The 18,583-nt window shown below is 46.2% G+C and overlaps 1 protein-coding gene across 2 annotated transcripts in view; it reads left to right on the top strand.

Moving 5' to 3' along the window:
* The window catches only part of ncanb (neurocan b), a 103,505-nt gene that overhangs the window by 22,184 nt on the left and 62,738 nt on the right, over positions 1–18,583 (top strand). For both annotated transcript variants that reach the window (XM_069185917.1, XM_069185916.1), the window contains exons 2-5: positions 3,229–3,308; positions 12,701–13,072; positions 16,971–17,145; positions 18,205–18,332. In XM_069185917.1, the coding sequence (XP_069042018.1) occupies positions 3,229–3,308; positions 12,701–13,072; positions 16,971–17,145; positions 18,205–18,332 (755 nt within the window). The remainder of the gene's footprint in view (positions 1–3,228; positions 3,309–12,700; positions 13,073–16,970; positions 17,146–18,204; positions 18,333–18,583) is intronic.

Below are 18,583 nucleotides of genomic sequence, written 5' to 3'. Positions count from 1 at the left end.
ATGCAGATGCACCGGTGTGCTGGTGACTCACTCTGACTGCTGCATCACCCTGATCTGTGTAACAAATCAGAGTAAAATCACAGTCCTTACAAAAACAAAGCAGTGTCACTGAACACCACTGGTCTACATTCCACATAGTCTGTCACTCCACATTGACAGACAGTTCTGTGTGGAAAAAACGTGGAAATCCATAATAGCAAGATTACTGAAGTATTCACTGGTAGGCCCCGTCTTTTCCTTCAATCAGCTCTGACGTTGCCCTTAACCGTAGATGTCGCAAAGGATGGTATTTTATAGGTGACGCAAAGTCTCTTCAGCATAAGAACAGACCAGTTAGACTAGAGGAAAATCAGAGGAGTTAAAAGATATGGAAGCGCCTTTGTGCGTACATTTCTCTTGAAACGCATTTAGCCTGATTTATCCTGTGTAACACAAAAGAATGAATGAAGTGACAGGAGCTGCAGGTGTTTTTATCATTTGGCAAGTTCTTTTAAATTCCGCAATTAATGAGAGAGAGAAGTGCGCCGCACGGGCTGAACCCTCGGTCTGCACTCCTGGTACGCCAGCACTTTTAAAAGGAGGTATATAATGCATTTGCTTCGTCATAAAAATAAAAATGAAGACGACGGCATGACTCCTGCATAATAGACTTCAGTAAGTGCTTGCCGAGAGCTCTCTCCGTCTGCGTGCCTGCAACTGCCTTTTATAAAAAGGTGCCGGGAAATTCGCTGGGATGCTTCAAGAGCATGTCGCGGGTTTTACAGCTTTACAATCGCTTTGTGTGTCCGTGCGCCCATAATCGTGATAAGTGCGAGCCTGTGCCCGAGAGAGGGTTCGGATCTGTGCGAGCTGCGTGTATATGCGAGTGTGATTGGAGGGGGAATTTGAGGGGTCCTCCGCCGAGCCCCACGAAACCACAGCCGAGCCGCCGCTCGGAGGTACAATTAAGAGATCGACTCCCCGGCTTTGGGGCTGATGGAAGGTTCAGGGCTCGGAGAGCAGAGGTCATTTGGAAAGAAGAGGGCCGCTGTGCCTTGTCTGGCGGGGGGGGGGAGGCAGAGAGAGAGAATGGAGGGGAGGGGGGGTGGAGAGAGAGAAGGAACAAAGGAGACGTGGTGCTGTGCTGAAGTCAACCTCATGTGAAAGGAGTAGTTGGATAGGAAAAGCCCTGATTTTTTTTTTCAGAAAGCCCTGATTACGGGAAAGCAAAACCTCTTTAATGGGGGCAGCGTGGTGGCGCATTGCTGCCTCCTAGCTGGGCTCAATCCCAGACCTGGGGGGGCTGTCTGCGCGGAGTTTGCATGTTCTTCCCATGTTCGTGTGGGTTTCCTCCCGGTGCTCTCACAGGCTAAAAACATGCTTGGAGGTTAATTGGGCCCGGTGTGCGCGTGTGTGTGCACTGCGACGGACTGGCGTCTCATCCAGCTTGTCATCTGCCATGTGCCCATTGGCTGCTGGGACAGGCTCTGACTCCCCCATGATGCCGAATTGAATGATGTGATGTTAAAACACTTTAATTAAGAGTCAACACTGCTTATATAATGGCTTCTTGCAATGTACGATGCATTAAATACTATTTTGGATATTGACTAAATCTGAAAATTTCGATGGACATTTTTTCCCAATAAAAATCATGTTCTGCTTGAGCTAGGAGAGGCGCAGCGTTGCCTTCTATTGGGTGTATAGGATTTTTCTCTCTCACTTTGGCACTGATTTAATTAGCATTTATTATTGCAATCATTTCATTGTACAGAAACATACAAAAGCCTGCATTGTGAAAAGCACTCAGAACTATCACAGCATGCCTTCCTGCCTTGGATTGCATGATCTAAAATCTGTTTTTGTGCAGCAGGCCAAATGGTAAAATAACCAGAGGCTGCTTTAAAAACAAAAGTGACTGTGGGATGTGCTATGGAATGAATACAACTGATCACATTATTTGTTTGGGTGAAAACATTTAAATATTTTATTTTTAAAGTGAAAGATCACCTCATTTCCTTAATGCTGTTGGTTCCTAACTGAGTTTTGATTGACCAGGTATTCCACATGTGAAACACACCTGTTTAAGGAAAGACTACCAACGAGCTGAGGCATTTGGGCCAACTTTGTTTGTTGGTATCTTGCTGATCCGAGAATCTCTCCAGGGTGCTTTGCAAGAGATGCAGGCTGTTAGTGGCTTTTTTAACTTTCTCCACATCTCTCCTACACTCCTTCGGTGAAAAAAGTACTTAGTTTTTCTTAAGGAGTCCTAGTCTCACTGGTGAATAACGAACAGCAAACCTCTCTGTTTTAATATTCTGTTAAACCATAGGGGAAAAGGCTGTGTGTGTGTAAGGGTTAGATAATCAACCATTCTCTGTCATGTCCTTTTGCCATTGAGCAGGTGTGTGTGTAATGTAATGGAGACCGGCTCTCTGTGCCTAATCTCTCTAAGTGCGGTTCACATTTCGCCCCGAGCTGCAGTGTCTCAAACCCACGAAAATCTATTATTTAAACAGGTATTTGGTGTCGATCAAGAGAAGCAGCTCCTGGCTGGGAATTCAGTAGCTGTTTTGTAAAGGGAATGCTTCATGTACTTCACACACATACTGTCCCATAGCTAAAGACCCTCGGTTCATCATTGTTCTTCCTCATATGATAGTCTGAGCTAAGCAGATGCCATTTCAGAGTTAGGGTGTCCAGAAAAGCCAAAAAGCACTTATGGGAAATATGCTAATGTAATTGCTATGACTGTCTCAGCCTGTTAGAAAAGGACCCTTCTAAAACGGGGTTTTAATTCTACCTCATGCATATTTAATCAAAAGAAGCAATCCCAGATTATGTCATTATTAGGGCCAATCAGTTTGACATAGCTGCACCCTGACTGGTGAAATTTGTTGATGGTGAGGCTACGAATCGGGCCAAACAGCTGTCTGTGGTCGCTTACCTTGGCTGTTTGTGTGTGAAGCAGAATCTGGTTTCGAAAACTCCGAAATGGTTAATCAAAAAAATGAAAGGAATATTTCAGAACTCATAGAGATTGGTTTGCATAGATACAGCAGGTGTCACAAGCAGAAACAAACAAACAAACAACTGCAGTGAAATCGCCTGCTTTCAAGGATTTGATTCACAACACTTTCTAGATACACCAAACGTGGTCAAACTCTAAGCTCTCAGAAGTAAAAACCAAAACTAACTCCTGCTCAGTCCTGCTCCTGTAGTCACATCCTCTTTCCTTATCTCTTCCAGGTCAAGGATGGGGAATCCAGCAACTGGCACTGGGCTGCGGGCACTGGTCTCTATTTTCCTCTTGCAAAGCCTGGAACCTGGTGAGTCCCTACTATCCCACATGGAAAAGAACAGCCTTCCTCAGGGCCTCGGAAATCTCAGCCCCCTAAGGCTTGGCGAGACTGTAACAGGACATTAAGCCTGTGCTTGGTTTCTTCCATGTAGTTGATTGGAAAAATTGTATTTGTCATTTAGTCATTTATAGGCTTTCATGGTGTCTGATGTTGGATCTCAACCACCGTCCTCTTAATATTAACTAAACGCTGTCTGGATGGAGGCCTTTCTGTTGCACAGATGAGTTGATTAGACCCTGGTGTCTGGGAGCGATTAATATAATACAGTGTTCGCTGCAGAGCCTGCCAGCGCGGAGTGGCAACGGAGCAAAGTGCCCAGTAATTGGGCTCCTCGCGGCTCCTGGCTCTGCATGCCAGGCGTGCCAATTACCCACGCTGTTTATGCAGATCTTCGAGATGCAGAGCAATCCGAAGAGCGGTTGTTGGCAGGAGCTTGATCGTCTTTCTTCATCTGTCGGCTGTTTGGGAGATGAATTTTTAAGAGGGGTGATGAATAATGTTGAGCAGCTGATTAACACATTCCCAGTCCAGCAGAGCCCCCAGCCCTGTCTCTGGCGCACGATTGAAATCAAACCAGCAGGAAAAAGGCCTGTTTGAGCCCAAATCCAATCGACTGCTGGTTATTTAGAGTCTTTAAAAGTCCTATGGAAAATCTTTGCTTTTGTTTTCATCTTTGTTCAGTTTTAGTATGAAAGTTTGGACCAGTATTATTTCTTGTGTGGAATTGTAAAAGGAAGGACAGATTGATAATTCTTTAATCTCCAAGGCTCCTTCAACACTTAAGAAATATTGATTTTTTTAACATCCAAGCGGTAAACTAACAGTGTGTGGATAGCCAGCAAATGGGCTTTCCTAGTGCTCCAGTCTCAGGGCAATGGGGCTGAAACTTCCGAAGATGGTGACACGGTCTTTTGATTGAACTCGCAGATTGGAGAGCCTGAAATATTTCATCTGAAGAGCAAACAGATGTCTTTCTCCCATCTTCAAATGAGGGAGATCAACTGCTCTCTCTCAGTCCTGCTGTAGATGAAGCTGTGCCAAACCTGGAATCAAGACCTGAATAGGAGTCACATTTCCGCTGGTTGACGCTGAAGTCATCTTCTTTGTTACTGGTCTCCACACAGTGTCAGTCACAGGAGTTGCACAGTTTAGCTAGTGGGGATCCATGCGGGAGGTGTTCTGTTTTGTAACCCCCTGCCTTAGATTGCCAGCAGCCATATCACCCTGCAACTAACAACTGGTAACTCACTGAAGCTCAGCAGGTGTGAGCCTGGTCAGTACCTGGATGGGAGACCTCCTGGGAAAAACTAAGGCTGCTGCTGGAAGAGGTGTTAGTGGGGCCAGCAGGGGGCGCTCACCCTGCAGTCTGTGTGGGTCCTAATGCTCCAGTATAGTGACGGGGACACTATACTGTAAACAGGTGCCGTCCTTCGGATGAGACGTAAAACTGAGGTCCTGACTCTCCGTGGTCATTAAAAATCCCAGGGCGTTTCTCGAAAAGAGTAGGGGTGTAACCCCAGTGTCCTGGCCAAATTTCCCAATCATGGCCTCCTAATAATCCCCCTCTATGAATTGGCTACATCACTCTGCTCTCCTCCCCACTGAGAGCTGGTGTGTGGGGAGCGTTCTGGCGCACTATGGCTGCCGTCGCATCATCCAGGTGGATGCTGCACATTGGTGGTGGTGGAGGGGATCCCCATTACCTGTAAAGCGCTTTGAGTGGAATGTCCAGAAAAGCGCTATATAAGTGTAAGCAATTATTATTAATTATTATTAGATTCTCGCATCAAAAAAGGCACCCAGGGCCACCGGCCTGTAATTGTGCCCCATTTTCTTTACAAGGAGTGAATTGCACAGCCGTGCTTTGGGAAGCATTGTGGGATGTTTGTGTAATTGTGGGATGTTTGTGCAAGCAAGCTTGCAGCCTCAACTGGTTCCCCTCACAGGCCGATCTTGCAGCAGTGTTAGAAAAGCCCACAGGTGCAGCCTGCTTTAACGGAAATCATACTTGAGATTGAGAGAGTTTCTGATGACAGCTTTAAAGCTCTTTTAAGAGTGCCCATATTGCACAAAGACAGCTACAGTCTACAGTATGCTTGAAAATATCACATTTCATTTACTTTCTCAATTGATACATTGCACGGTTTCTGCATATCTCTTGGCTGTTAGGCCTCCGCTGTTGGATTCAACAGCAAGCAGCAATCCTGTGCCACAGAGGATAATTTTATCACGACAAGATGGCATTCGAATTAGTCACAGCAGTGCCTTCTGTGTGCATTTAAAACATGTGAAGATGCAGGCACAGTCAGATCCATGGCATGGGTCATAATTAATATTCATCATTCATGAGAGGAGCCAAGCGCAAAACAAAGCCTGCAGAGAGCATTTCATACAAGAGAGCTCTACCATGGGAAAGTCATTACAAACCGCTGCATACTGCAACCAGTTTGACACATATACAGCAGCGTCTATTTGTTTTTAATATCTACGTGAAGTCAGGGCAATCCCTGCCTCTTTCAGCCGAAATAAAGCAAAACCATCAGGGAAAATGAGCCCAGATCATTTGTTTTGTTTTTTGTGCATGTGACAGGTGCCAAAAAAAAAGGCAAAAAAAAACTTTGCTCTTTATTTAAATGAAATCGCCAGGAATTGCCTGGCTGCCCTATCCATAATAAGCTCATTAAAATGTCATATTTAAAAATATTTGAAGGCATAGCATGAGAGTCAATAGGAAAGATTAATTTTTGTGGGTTCAAGAAATAGCTTTTCAATTATACAGCCAAGTGCATTTTACTGTTCCTGTAGTGCGCTTACAGCTGTCACAGAAAAGCACCAGGCAACAAGAATGAGGAGCATATGGCTGCAGTGAAACTGGCACTTATGTGTACTGTAAGTGTTAGGGAGTGGTGATAAGGCCTTTAAATCAATACCTATATGAATGCTTGGCAGAGATCTTCCATAGAGAGCCCATGAAATGGATAGCTGTTGAATGGTTTGCCATTTTTCTGATAACAATGGTCTCCCCCCACCATCAATTGTGTTGCTGTTGCCATGGTTATTATTACTAATCATTTTGTTTTCAGGTGCCAGTCAGTGCATAGCTCTCCCAGGCAGGTGGTTGGCTCTAATTGGGTGCAGCAGTGCGCTTGGTCATTCTGTACCTGCACTGCTCTGCATTGCTGTTATCAGGGCACTTTAATCTCCCCCCCCCCCACCTCTGATCGCTTTTTTTTCTCAATTTGCCGTAGACCAAGGTTATTTTGTTTTCGTTTGAAATTTGCCCGCCCAGTTTAGGACCCGCCAGCTGCATCTCCACAGCTCGGCGCGCCCGCGCCCACGCGGCGGGAATGAAGAAGCGCAGACAGACTACTCCGGCCCGCCCGTGGGGCCGTCCGACTCTTGGCCCGCCCCTCTGTGCCCGCTGGAGGAGGGGCACGGTCGTCCTTGACGTCGCCATGAGAAAGCCGGCGCCCTGGACGTCACAGGGGTGACCTTTTAGCTGGGGGCCCTGAGCGTCCTGGCTGATCCCAGTCACCTGGACCTCAGCCAGCTGTGCCCAGCAGTGCAGCACCAGTTGGGAAATCCCAGTTAGCTAGAGACATCAGCCGGGCTCAGACTCTGCTGTGTCAAAACCATCGACAAAACCTAGTTGTTCCACCGTCCGTGTGCAGAGGATGAGAAATAATTACAGCTACAAGTTAGGAAACGCACTTTATTTAGGGGCATGAGATACAGAAACTATCTCAACAGTGCTTTTATGCTCATGGACATTGTTACAGCAGCCACTGTAAAACCTGGAACAGCTGACACAGATGCATGCAACATGCATCCCTCCAGACCCCACGACGCAAGTGCAGGGTATGTGAAACGTGTCACGCGTAATGCACGGTTTGCTATTTAGTTCCCTCTTTTGTCCGTCAGTGAAAAGAATATTGGTCACATGGAGGAAACACCCCCATTGGCCAGTCCAGAACATTCACAGCTGCTTGTTGCTGCTTGACCAAAACACGGCCCCCCCCAGTGCCCAGACCGCCGAGTCCCTTGGACAGCCAGTGTGCTCTTGGCAGTCTTTCCCCCATCTCTCCCCAACACACACACACACACACGTGTGTGCACTATAGAAATGCACCCGTAAAGCTTGTCCTAGGAAGATCACTCTCCCAGTGATCAGACTCCTGTGTGGTCGTCCCTGAAAACGACGTTTTTGCCTCTTGTGGATCTGATGCTGCTGAAATTTTCGCTTTGTGAGGACATGCTTGCAGAAACGTTTAAGCAAAAAAGTTGGATGATGGATATGGCGTCCTTCAAGTGAAGGATACATTACGATGGAGGATGTGCCTGGGAGAACTTGGTCTTGTGTTGGAAGGTGTAGATATAACTGTACCAATCACCTTCCTTCCTTCTTACACAAGGTACCAGTAAAATGTAGACTCTTCTTTGGTCCCTTACTGTCTGACAAACCTGTCTTATTTCAAATGACTCCTTACTGCTTTGTGTTTCTTTTTAATCAAACTTTACTCCACAATAGATGTCTTACAATGAGTACACACTCTTAATAAACCATTAAACCCTACTCAATTAAAAAACATTCTCAATCGGGCGATTGTCCATTTTCAATTGAAGCAAGTGGATTCTGGGGCTGGATTTGCACAATAAAAGACTCCCTTCAGGTCCCTCCATTCACTGTTGTGCACGGCTTTATTCCCTGTCCCGGCTCAAAGCCCTTTTGCTTTGTGTTTCACGCCAGTCCTATAACTCGGAAACAGAACTCTGGTGCAAGTTCTGTTTGGTGGGGATTGATGGGGCATTTTGCATTGAACCAGTAGTCAAGGGTAAGGGTGAGGACTTCTGTCAATGATAAATTCATTACAGGTAGAAGCAGGCAGAGGAGCAGGTGGAAAATGACTGGCAAATGTGCTCTATCATGGTAATTAATTATTAGTATTTTTTTTACTGTGTCCACTCATCGCCACTATGCGGAGATAAAGACTTCCGATGGGAGTGAATAATAAAAACCTCAGAATAAAAGAGGGGTTCTTTGAAATGCAGAAAAATTGGCAATCATGTAAGACGACCCCACCCCCCGCCCCCTTGTAGAAATGAGCTCTCTCTCATATGCCCAGTGTTTGCCCTGCAAAGTGTTGTTTTTTTTTTTTGCAAGACTGTCTGATTGCGTCTCATTTAGGGGAAAAAAAAAGGCGGGTGGATTTTCAAACAAAGCGAGGGTCTCTTGAGGGTTATGCTTGTAAAAACATTTCCATCTAAATGCAGATTTGCAATTTCTACTGCTGAGAGCCTTTGCTGCTTACATTCATTATTTTACCATGTGGGAAAAAAGCCATTTTTCCCCCCTCTTCCCCGGCCCCCTTAAAATATAATCTGGTTAAAAAAGTATCTTCAATTGATTCCTTTTGATTTAGCGTCAGAGATTGAATAGGGGAGAGTGAAAACACGCAAAACAACCGTACTGTAGCAAAGCTGACCGGGGACTGGGGAAACTAGTGATGCATGTCTTTATCACTGATTAATTCGTTTCACATCTGTTCTAGTTGGATGAAAAAAGGCATCTCAGGTTGACGGTTTCTTAATCTGCTGTTTGCCGTGCGTGTTACAGCTATGGACTGGCGAAACCCACTCAGGTTGAGTACCAGAGAAATCATGAAATTGTAGTTGGAGAGCAGCCCTGCTTCTCATATCAGCATGGTATTACATAGCGAGCAAAAGGCAGAAAAGCCTGATTCTAAGCCTGCAATGCACTGTATGAATAAGCGCAAGGATGATAGTAATACTTAAAAAAAGTTCTCTGTTGAGCTCAGAGCTTGCGATAGGTAGAATATGAAACGTGTTCATTTTGAACACTAAAACCAAAGCAGATTTCTGGCTTGGCCAGCTTTCCTGTATTTGGCTTTGCCTAGATCTCTCTCTCTGTGTGGTTTCCGTTTTATGATTCACCCCGATGGAACTTGGGAAAGCAAAAACACCACATATGTTTGCACAGCTCCGCCCCTCGCAGTGTGAGGGCTTTCGGGTGTCTGTTCTCAGCGAGGGCTCTGTGACAACTGATCGGTTCCCTGTCCTGGCTTTCATGCTGCCTGATCTGGAAGCTCATTCACTCCAATCTACCCCTGTTCCAAAGGCAATCTGCACTTGCTCCACTTGGTTCTGAGTTTCTGGGTGCCATTCCTGGCCCTGAAAAATGGAAGATGCTATCAACAGAGCACAGCTTGTAAGAGCTATCAATTTTTATTAAGTACTGTGCTGGATAATAAGGTACATTACCTATAGTGCTTTTGTAAAAAAAAAAGTAATACGCTGCCGAATGAAATTGCACATCTATTTGGGGCACTCAAGCAGGCCCGGTGTGGTAAATATTGTATTGCTTCGTAATGTGTTCGGTTTCAAAGTAAAGTGTTTTCACCCTGCTCGAGGTTAGGGTTTGGACTTATGATACTTCTTTAATGGAGTTTCAGAACTGCAGGAATAAGAGATGGAATGCATTTAAAAGGAAAAAAGCTCCGTCTCTGCATTAAAACTTGTGCAGAATAAACCGTCTCGGAAAAAGGACCGTCTGAAAAGGAATGGGTGTAGAATTCTTTCAGTGACTTTTGAATCCCTTCTAAATCTCAATTCTACCAACAACAAGGGCTGAAGGTGGTTGAGTGTGCTCTAATTTTGTCACCATCCCGCTTGAAGCCCCAGACGAGTCAGGTTCAAGTTGCATCGTCCCAGAAAAGGAAGAGTTCCTTGACTGCCCTGTTCAGAAAGCTGGGACTGGAAATCTCGAGCCCTCAGTACGTGGTCAGCAAGAGAGTCTTGTGGGTTCATTCAGCATTGCTGAAACAGGAGTTAAAGGGTAGAACAAGAACAATAATCCTAATGGATTATACATATGCAGAACACACTCTCACAAATGCAGTATGCCAAAATCATGAAAACTTAAAAACATTTCAGTGTGTTTCCCCTGTCTTGAAATGCACACAGATTCTTCATGTTCCTCTGTATCTGCTTGCTTGGCTTAAGGGTGCAGCAGTCATTTCACAAAACGTTGCTTTGTATTGATTTGTTTTTTGCCAAAGGCATGACTTTCACTAGAGGCAATTTTACAGCCTGGTGAAGGGCTGGAGGTGGGAAGCAAGCCAGTGAGGGCTGTTGTGTGGCAGTGGGATCAGTCATGATCTCTACTGTGCCCACATGTGGCAGGGCGATGAGAAAAGGTGCATGTTTCAGTGATAATAACTAAGTGTTCGACTTAAAACAAGGTCCATTTTTATGACTCTTTTTTCTGCTCTTGGTTTTATAATAGCTAACAATTACACTGAACATTGTGTGCTTAAAAAGGTCTTGCCTGTCATGCATTGAAGTGCACTTGCAAACATGAAATGTTAATACAGAAAAAGAACTTAGTTCATGTATGTCGCTTAATATATATACCCTATATATTTTCTGTAGCAGAAATGATAAATGACAGTTTGCATGCAGACTGCAATCTCCATTCCCCAGAGGGAGCCACAACATCTTCAGGTAGCTGCAGAAACCCCTCTCCTCTGTACTGGGCCAAATGTGGCTGGGATCAGGAGTGAGGCAGTGGAGCTGTGATTGAATTGCACCGGGAGATTGAAGGCTGAATGAAATCTGATGTTAATGCAGCACTGCCTAGCTTGAATTTCAAACAAACCAGAAAAAAAAGCCAGGGCACGAGCACCAATTCCCTATTGCCTGTGGAAAGGCAGGTTCAATTGCGAGGCGTAGTGGAAACAGTTGCGCCCAACGTAATGGCTGCATTATTCCTGAAACAGCAGCAAGTTAATCAATTTGGAGAGTCGATAAACTGAAGTGCTGGGGACACAGTTTCTGCGACTACCCAAAGTTTCTGCCATTTGTCAAATTAAACTCTTCTACAAGCAAAATACCAGAATTGGCTGTAGGTGTAGCAAAAGTGTACATAATGAAAAATAAATCAATACATTATATATTTATATTCACTTTTCAGCTAAATGTCACTGCTCTTGGATATTACTATGCTAAAATTAGCTTGAAATGAAATTTCATCCTCAGCATGTAAAAAAGAGGTTTTTAAGTGCACTTGATTTTGATCACACTCCACTTTTATCTTCACCAGATCTCTGTGCTCATTGTGATTAATAAGAGATGGATCAGGGGAACTTGCCGCACAGTCTGTGGTGACACCACCTCTTAATACACCTGCATCACGTTTTTGCTTTGAAGTTGTCAAGCTGCCTGAGAATGAGATGCTATCTCAGGTGTGTACCGACAGCGGAGGGGCACTCTGGAAATTACTCTGTGCTTCCTGAATTCCTGATGAGCAGGGAGTTTTGCCCAGACACCCCCCAATTAAACTAACAGGAAGTTCTGTGAAGCAAAAACACTGGGGTGTGGGGGGGGTCCATGGAGACTTGTTAGCTGCCTGAGAGATCAAGACATCCTTCAGCAGTTCGGCAAGCGCTGCTGTGCATCAACTCTGAAACCTTGGCACAGTCTGTTGATTCCAGGAAGTCTCAGATTAGTTGACACTGCTAAGGAAGTGTGTGAGGATCTGTAACTTGTTTGTACAAAGAAAAGAAGGAACTGATCTCCAAGTCTGCATGAAAAGGAGCTGGATGTGACATAGGAGATACATCCATGCTGTTCACTGTATAGTAAAGGTGTTGATCACTGCACTGCTATGTGTACCTTCTATCTCCTGGTGTCTAAAGTTCTTGACACATTCACACAAATGTGGAGTTCAACCTGACGATTTGAGTCATGATGAGTTACCTAAAGAGCGAATCTGTGGGTGTTCAAGCAGAGAACCATCACAAGTTTCACCTCGATGTCTCACCCCTCAACATGACTGACACGTCAGTTCACCTTGTCTGAAATCATGTACCTGTGACCACGGTCTTGTGATTTAGAAACATCAATAACAGCTAATAAAGATAATCCAGGATATTTCAGATCAAAAATGCTTTGATCTTTAAAAGCCAGAGCCCTACAGGTAATGTAAGAATCCTCATCGTTTTGTCTCTGATTAAAGACCTTGGAAATAATATTAACAGTGAACTAATTAAGGTGATATTAATTATGTAAAATAAGAATACACAAAAGAGTATTCCTGTTTAGGATGGACCTGTGATTTTTTTAGATTTTTGACAGAGGTTTCATTTATTTTTTTTTAAAAAGGAAAAAATAAGTGTCTGCGCTCTCTGTAGGTCTTCCTGAGTCAGCACCCTGAGCATCAGAGTCAGGGTGTCTGAGCATCAGGCGATGCGAGGTCGCTTGTTGTGTTATTACTGGGCAGCTGGATGTTGGTCTAGAGTGGTGGCAGATGTCAACCCCTGTGTCTCTTGCGCCCCCTGCAGGACTGGCTGCAGGCGACAAGCTGGTCAACATGAGGAAGGTGACTCACCGCATGGTGCGGGAGGAGCTGGCCGGCGTCGCCTTCCTGCCCTGCGTCTTCACCCTGCGCCCCAGCCCCTCCCACGAGCCCCCGCGCATCAAGTGGACCAAGATGCTCAGCGGGCGGGAGCAGTCCGTCCTGGTGGCCAAGGACAACGTCATCAAGGTCAAGAAGGACTTCCAGGGCCGCGTCACCCTCCCCGGGTACCCCGACAACCGCTACAACGCCACGCTGGCGCTGACCGGCCTGCGCTCCAGTGACTCCGGGCTGTACCGCTGCGAGGTGGTGGTGGGCATCGACGACGAGCAGGACACCGTGCCCCTCGAGGTCACCGGTAAGTGCACTCCGCCCGCTGGGGTGGCTGTGAAGGGCGAGGACAGTGAGAGAGGCTCCCAGCCATTGTTGGCCAGAACACATGGATCGCCACTTGTGTCATTTCCATATTCTTCTCTTCCCCTGAGTGCATCCCCCCTATGTCAGGCCAACATCACCCAGTAACTCAAGTGTGAGCTTTAATATCCTTCACGGTCACCATCCGATTTCTAGGGTATCTCTTCATTATGGAACATGACAGTGAATTTGGGCTGTTCCATTCTCTGACTAATCTAAATACACAATCCCTGCTACGCAAGGGGATTCTGAGTGACAGCTTTTGTTTGTATGGTAATACAAAGCAGCAGGGTAGTATGTGTTCTCCTAGTCCCTTTAATACAACAGAAATGTTCTTTCTGAGATTCCTTTTCTTTTGCAGGATGAAGCTCTTGACACCTTCCTCTTTATCTCTGGTTTACTCTTTAAGTATATTCCATTTCCTTAAGCAGACTATACAAATTAGACCTCAAGCACAAATCACAGGAACAAACAGAAGCCCCTGTCCGTCCCCCGTCCCCCACCACCACCCTTGATCACGCAGAAACCAGGGGCGTTGGAGAAGGCTGCAAACAAAGAATCAGAAGGAAAACATTCCATGCTTTGCTAATGGTGATTTATTGCTCCAGTAGTTAATGTCAGGGGTTTCACATATTTGTTTAGCATTCAATCCAAGGTCTGAAGACTAGCGTCTTCTGTGAGAAAGTGAGAGCTGCACATCAGGGGGTGCAGGAATGCTTTTCTTTCCATTCTGCATTATTTGTGTCGAAGGTCTGCTTTATGCAGTCCTGGACAGCAGCGTGCTCGCCTGGGGAGAGCTACTGCGCCCCACAGCTCCTGCTGTGGCGCTGCATCCATGCAAGCGTGGATCCCGAAACCTCACGCCGATTCCACAGGAGAGCCGGCTTCCCACTGGAAATGCAGGCAAATCGATTGACATGCCATAAAAATCCTCGCTGAGAAAAACCTATTACCCATTCCTCGACAAATGATCTCTAGGGCTTGGTCTTAATTGGGAGTCACGGAACGTTGCACAGCGCGCCACTTTCAATATTAATATTGTGTGTTGCTAATGAATTAATTAACTGCTATTGATGGAAAAGGATTATATCAATATCATATTCATTTGTTGGGATTTGAGGTGATAATTTGGGCACCAGTGAGCTTTTGTATTCTACTGCGAGTTAAAATGAGAGGATATGGAGCTTCAGCTAACCTTTTTTACTCTCCTATACCGTGGTCAATTGTCTGTGTCTCTCCAATTAGTGTCTAGGGATCAGTTATCTTTGACAGCTGTGGCCCGAAAAATAAAAAGGTTGGTTGAGCACAGTGAAGGTAAAAAAAAACATCTATAAATGTACCTGGGGTTTTGAAAGGTATTTGTTAAAGTCACAGTGCACTCTTGCAGCAGAACAATGAAAATATTTAAAAAAAAACAAGAATTAAAAACAATGAACTCTCCTCTCCTCTTCTTTTCCTGCCATTTGGTTTTATCAGTTTTTATATTCTTCTCCTAGGGAAGGGTTCTCAAATTCTAATCTTGTTTCTGGTCCTCCAGAGCTCTCAGTTACATAGTCTAATTATTGAATTAACTGTGTAATTGTAATACTTCTAACTAAGCTCTGAAGTGTTTTATAAATAACTGTAGCTTTAATGAAGTGAATGTTTTGAATAATCAGCTGCAAAAGATCAAAAATGCTATACAGTGTATCTCAAACTCAAAATTAAAGGTTCGTTCCGTTTACTAGTCAATGAATTCATCTAGTAAACTGGCTGTCAGGTTGTAATAAAGAGGATAAATTGAGTGTGAGACCGGATGTTGTCTGAAAACGCAGGACCATTCCCTTTCACGTGGAGTGCTCTTGACAGAGCGAGCTGTCCCCTCCACCTTCCGAGTGATGGCCTTTCTGTTTGAGGATGGGAGGAGTGCCCGTAGGTGAGAATGTGGAATTGATTCTGTCCTGTGACAATGCAAAGAAGCCGCGGTTGACCGCTTGGCACAGTACCCCGCCTTTTCGAGCCAGAGAAAGAACAGAGAGAGGGAGGAAGGGAGGACGTGGCGGCTAGCTAAATAGTCGCAGGCCGCGATGCAGCACAGATCAACACAAAGAAATGGAACATGAAGTGGATCTCGTTTTCCTCGGCTAGCATGGGGGGTGATTGCTGAAATTGGCCCTTAGTCTGAAGGATTTCCCTGCAGTGATCTGGAAAGGCTCCCTTTCACCTTGTTCTCATGCTGTTGTGTCCCCGGAGAGCGGGTCTCCTTTGAGAAATGGGAGGAGGGGGGTCGGACCGGTGGGAAGGCTCCCATCACTGCTGAGGGAGGAGCTGGATTTCCGCTTTGAAAGCCCCAGCCACCCCTCCTCCCCCCATTTGGTTTCTTCCGCACGAGCCATCACTTCGCAGTGCGGAGAGCCCTCCTGAGCGGAACGGCGGCCCAGCCAGTGCCGTGGTTTCGGAGCGGCTCCCCACGTGTTGGATCCGTTGAGAAATGTCTGGGCTTTCGTACGAGCTCGTCGCGTGAAGTCATTACAGCACGGCTCCACCGACGAGCTCCTCGCTCTGGCCCCCAAGGCTTTTTAGAAAGCCCCGTGCCTGAAACAGCATGGTGCTGGTATCCTGGCCATATACAGCCAGCTCCCTCTTTAGTGTAGTAGCTCACTAGCGTTAGACTGGCGGAGGCAGAATTCCTGCACCGTGGAGAATCTTTCTCCATCACTGGAGCTAAGCCCATGTGTGGCTGGAGGGGGGTCCCAGGAATGTGTCTGTGTTCTCATAGCTTGTGTTCTCAGTCTGTCACTGCCTGGCAGGCCGTCCACGGTTTCCAAGCCTGGCAAATCTGGCCTTGCAGAGTATCTATTGAGTTTGCAACATGGGTATCCAGTCCTGGTCCTGGACAGCTGGTGTGTCGGCGGGCTCCCCGGGCCCCTGGTGTGTCCGCGGGCTCCCCGGGCCCCTGGTGTGTCCGCGGGCTCCCCGGGCCCCTGGTGTGTCCGCGGGCTCCCCGGGCACTTGGTGTGTCGGCGGGCTCCCCGGGCCCCTGGTGTGTCGGCGGGCTCCCCGGGCCCCTGGTGTGTCGGCGGGCTCCCCGGGCCCCTGGTGTGTCGGCGGGCTCCCCGGGCCCCTGGTGTGTCCGCGGGCTCCCCGGGCCTCATCCTGGAAGGCCGGTGTTTTTCAGGTTTTCAAGGTCTCTTCACAGGAGCAGCACCTGAAGAGCCCAGAAAAGATGTTAAACAAGTTCAGTTAAGCCAGTTTTAGCCATTTGAGAGCTGAGATGGAATGAAAACCTTTTAGACAGGATTGGGCATCCCTGTTCTATAAAGACATATCTACAACAAATGATAGAAATGCAAACAGCGGCTCCGCTGAAATTCTCATATAAAATCTGTCAGTAAGAAACAAATTCAACACTTCGAAGAAGCTGTTTTGGGAAGAGCAGGTTAAATATATTTTAAAGGAACCTGTTCTCCTAGCAAATAACTTGCTGTTTGTCTGCAGTGCTATAAAACAGCCATAAAATGTATATATCAAATCAATGTGATTGCTTGAAAAGTATTCCTCCCAGATACAATATTTGCTGCATAATTTATCAGTAGTGCTTACTTAATGCTTTGAAGAAGTACATACAGTAACTGCATCCAAGTGCATGTCTGTGCAATTTCTCCTGCTAATGCCTTCGCTGTTTCTTGTTCAGGGAATGCATTCGGAAGGTGAAATTAATAGAATTATAGAATAAATTTTAACTTAACAGGCCTGGAGATTCCCATATGGTTTTGAAATGTTCCCAACCGGCCTGGTAAAGTTGGATTTGTCTCTTTCTGTGCTGAGCCGGTTCCTGTCTGTGCGTTTCCCCTGCTCTTCAGGTGTGGTATTTCATTACCGGGCGCCCAGTGACCGGTATGCCCTGTCCTTCCGAGACGCCCAGCGGGTGTGCCTGGAGAACTCCGCTGCGATCGCCACGCCGTCCCAGCTCCAGGCCACCTTTGACGACGGCTACGACAACTGTGATGCGGGCTGGCTCTCGGACCAGACTGTCAGGCAAGGCGTGTGCGCTTATCAGGCATGGAGCCTGCTGGGTTTCTGTCAAGAGAGCTAAAGAGTCTCAGGAACTGGGTGGCCATGCTGATGTAATCTGTGATAATCCATGCTCTCTTCTTGTGCTTGGAGAGGTATATAACATAAGTAGTCTCATCAAGGCGATAAAGCACCAAGCACGAAACAGAGCAGGCACAAACACATCAGCTTATACAAATTCGAGGTTGTGCATGAAGCAAGTGACCATGCAGAAGATACATTTGCAGCACCAGCCACGATCCAGTGATAGTGCAAATGAATGGATGATTAAGAGAACCCCCTGCCTCAAGTAGATCTCTTCCTGTTGGCTTAGTAATTGTGCTGAAATGACTTCAAAGCAGTTCATGGGCTTTTAGCCCTGGTTAAGTGACTGCGTTCCTCAGATCTTCCCCAGGCCAGAACAGTCAGATTACCAGTTATCGCAGATAACCGTGGTGATTTGCTGCCTGCGCTGACTTTAATTGTACGGTTTCTATAGCAACGTGGCTACACACTTAGTGGTGGAATAAAAAAAACTGTAATTAGATCACAGAAATAGAGACATCAGATGTTGGGGAATTTGGGGAATAGGTTTTAAAAGTATTTCAATGGGAATAGTTCAACACAGGAGGAGGAGGGCTAACGTGTTAGGCAGCTTGAGACGATGGGGTTCATTAGGGATTAAATATTACTGGAGAGGTGAATATTTCTGTGCTTCACATGCATGGTGAATTTTCTCGTGTCCACCATTTAACCCTGCAGAGGGTTACCACCTTGTAGCCTAGGCAGAGCTGGGCCTAGTCAGTTGTAGAAAGCCCTTGCACGAAAACCCAGGTTGCTGCTATAAGTGGTGTTTGTGGACCAGTAGGTGGCGCTCCTCCCTCTTGACCAGAGTTGTTTTTAAACTAGTGCCCCTCCACGGTGATGGGACTCTGGACTGCAGGAGGTGCTATATGTCAGGTCTCGTCAGTTTTCCCCATGTTGTGAAACCTGTGATGTACAGTAGGTGTAAGTGTGTTTTCATTGGTTGTATCGTCTCTGCAGGTATCCAATCAGGTCCCCCAGGCCAGGTTGCTATGGAGATCGAGAGGACCAACCTGGAGTCAGGAACTATGGCGACAGGGACCCCGCTGAGCTGTATGATGTCTACTGTTTTTCAAGGCAGATGAAAGGTAGGCTCTTCCTACAATGCTTGACACATGGACCTTCAAAGCCTTGGGTGACGTCAGAAGAGGAGGAAAGGTTCTGCTTCAAGTAACAGTTGTAAGGACAGGCAAATGTGAGCTTTCCTAAGGTCTCCATGGAAAAATTATAAGGTCTTTTTGCAGTTTAATACATTTTTTTCATACCTACACTATACTTTAACTGTTTCACCATATGATCCCATGGGTTCGCTATTTTCGCCAGGTTCCGAAACGTTGTG

This window comes from Lepisosteus oculatus, chromosome 29 (genome assembly GCF_040954835.1).
Source record: "Lepisosteus oculatus isolate fLepOcu1 chromosome 29, fLepOcu1.hap2, whole genome shotgun sequence".
In the NCBI taxonomy this organism is placed as follows: domain Eukaryota; kingdom Metazoa; phylum Chordata; class Actinopteri; order Semionotiformes; family Lepisosteidae; genus Lepisosteus; species Lepisosteus oculatus.
Note: the sequence above shows the minus strand (reverse complement) of the source record. Positions and strands in the feature narration are given on the sequence as shown.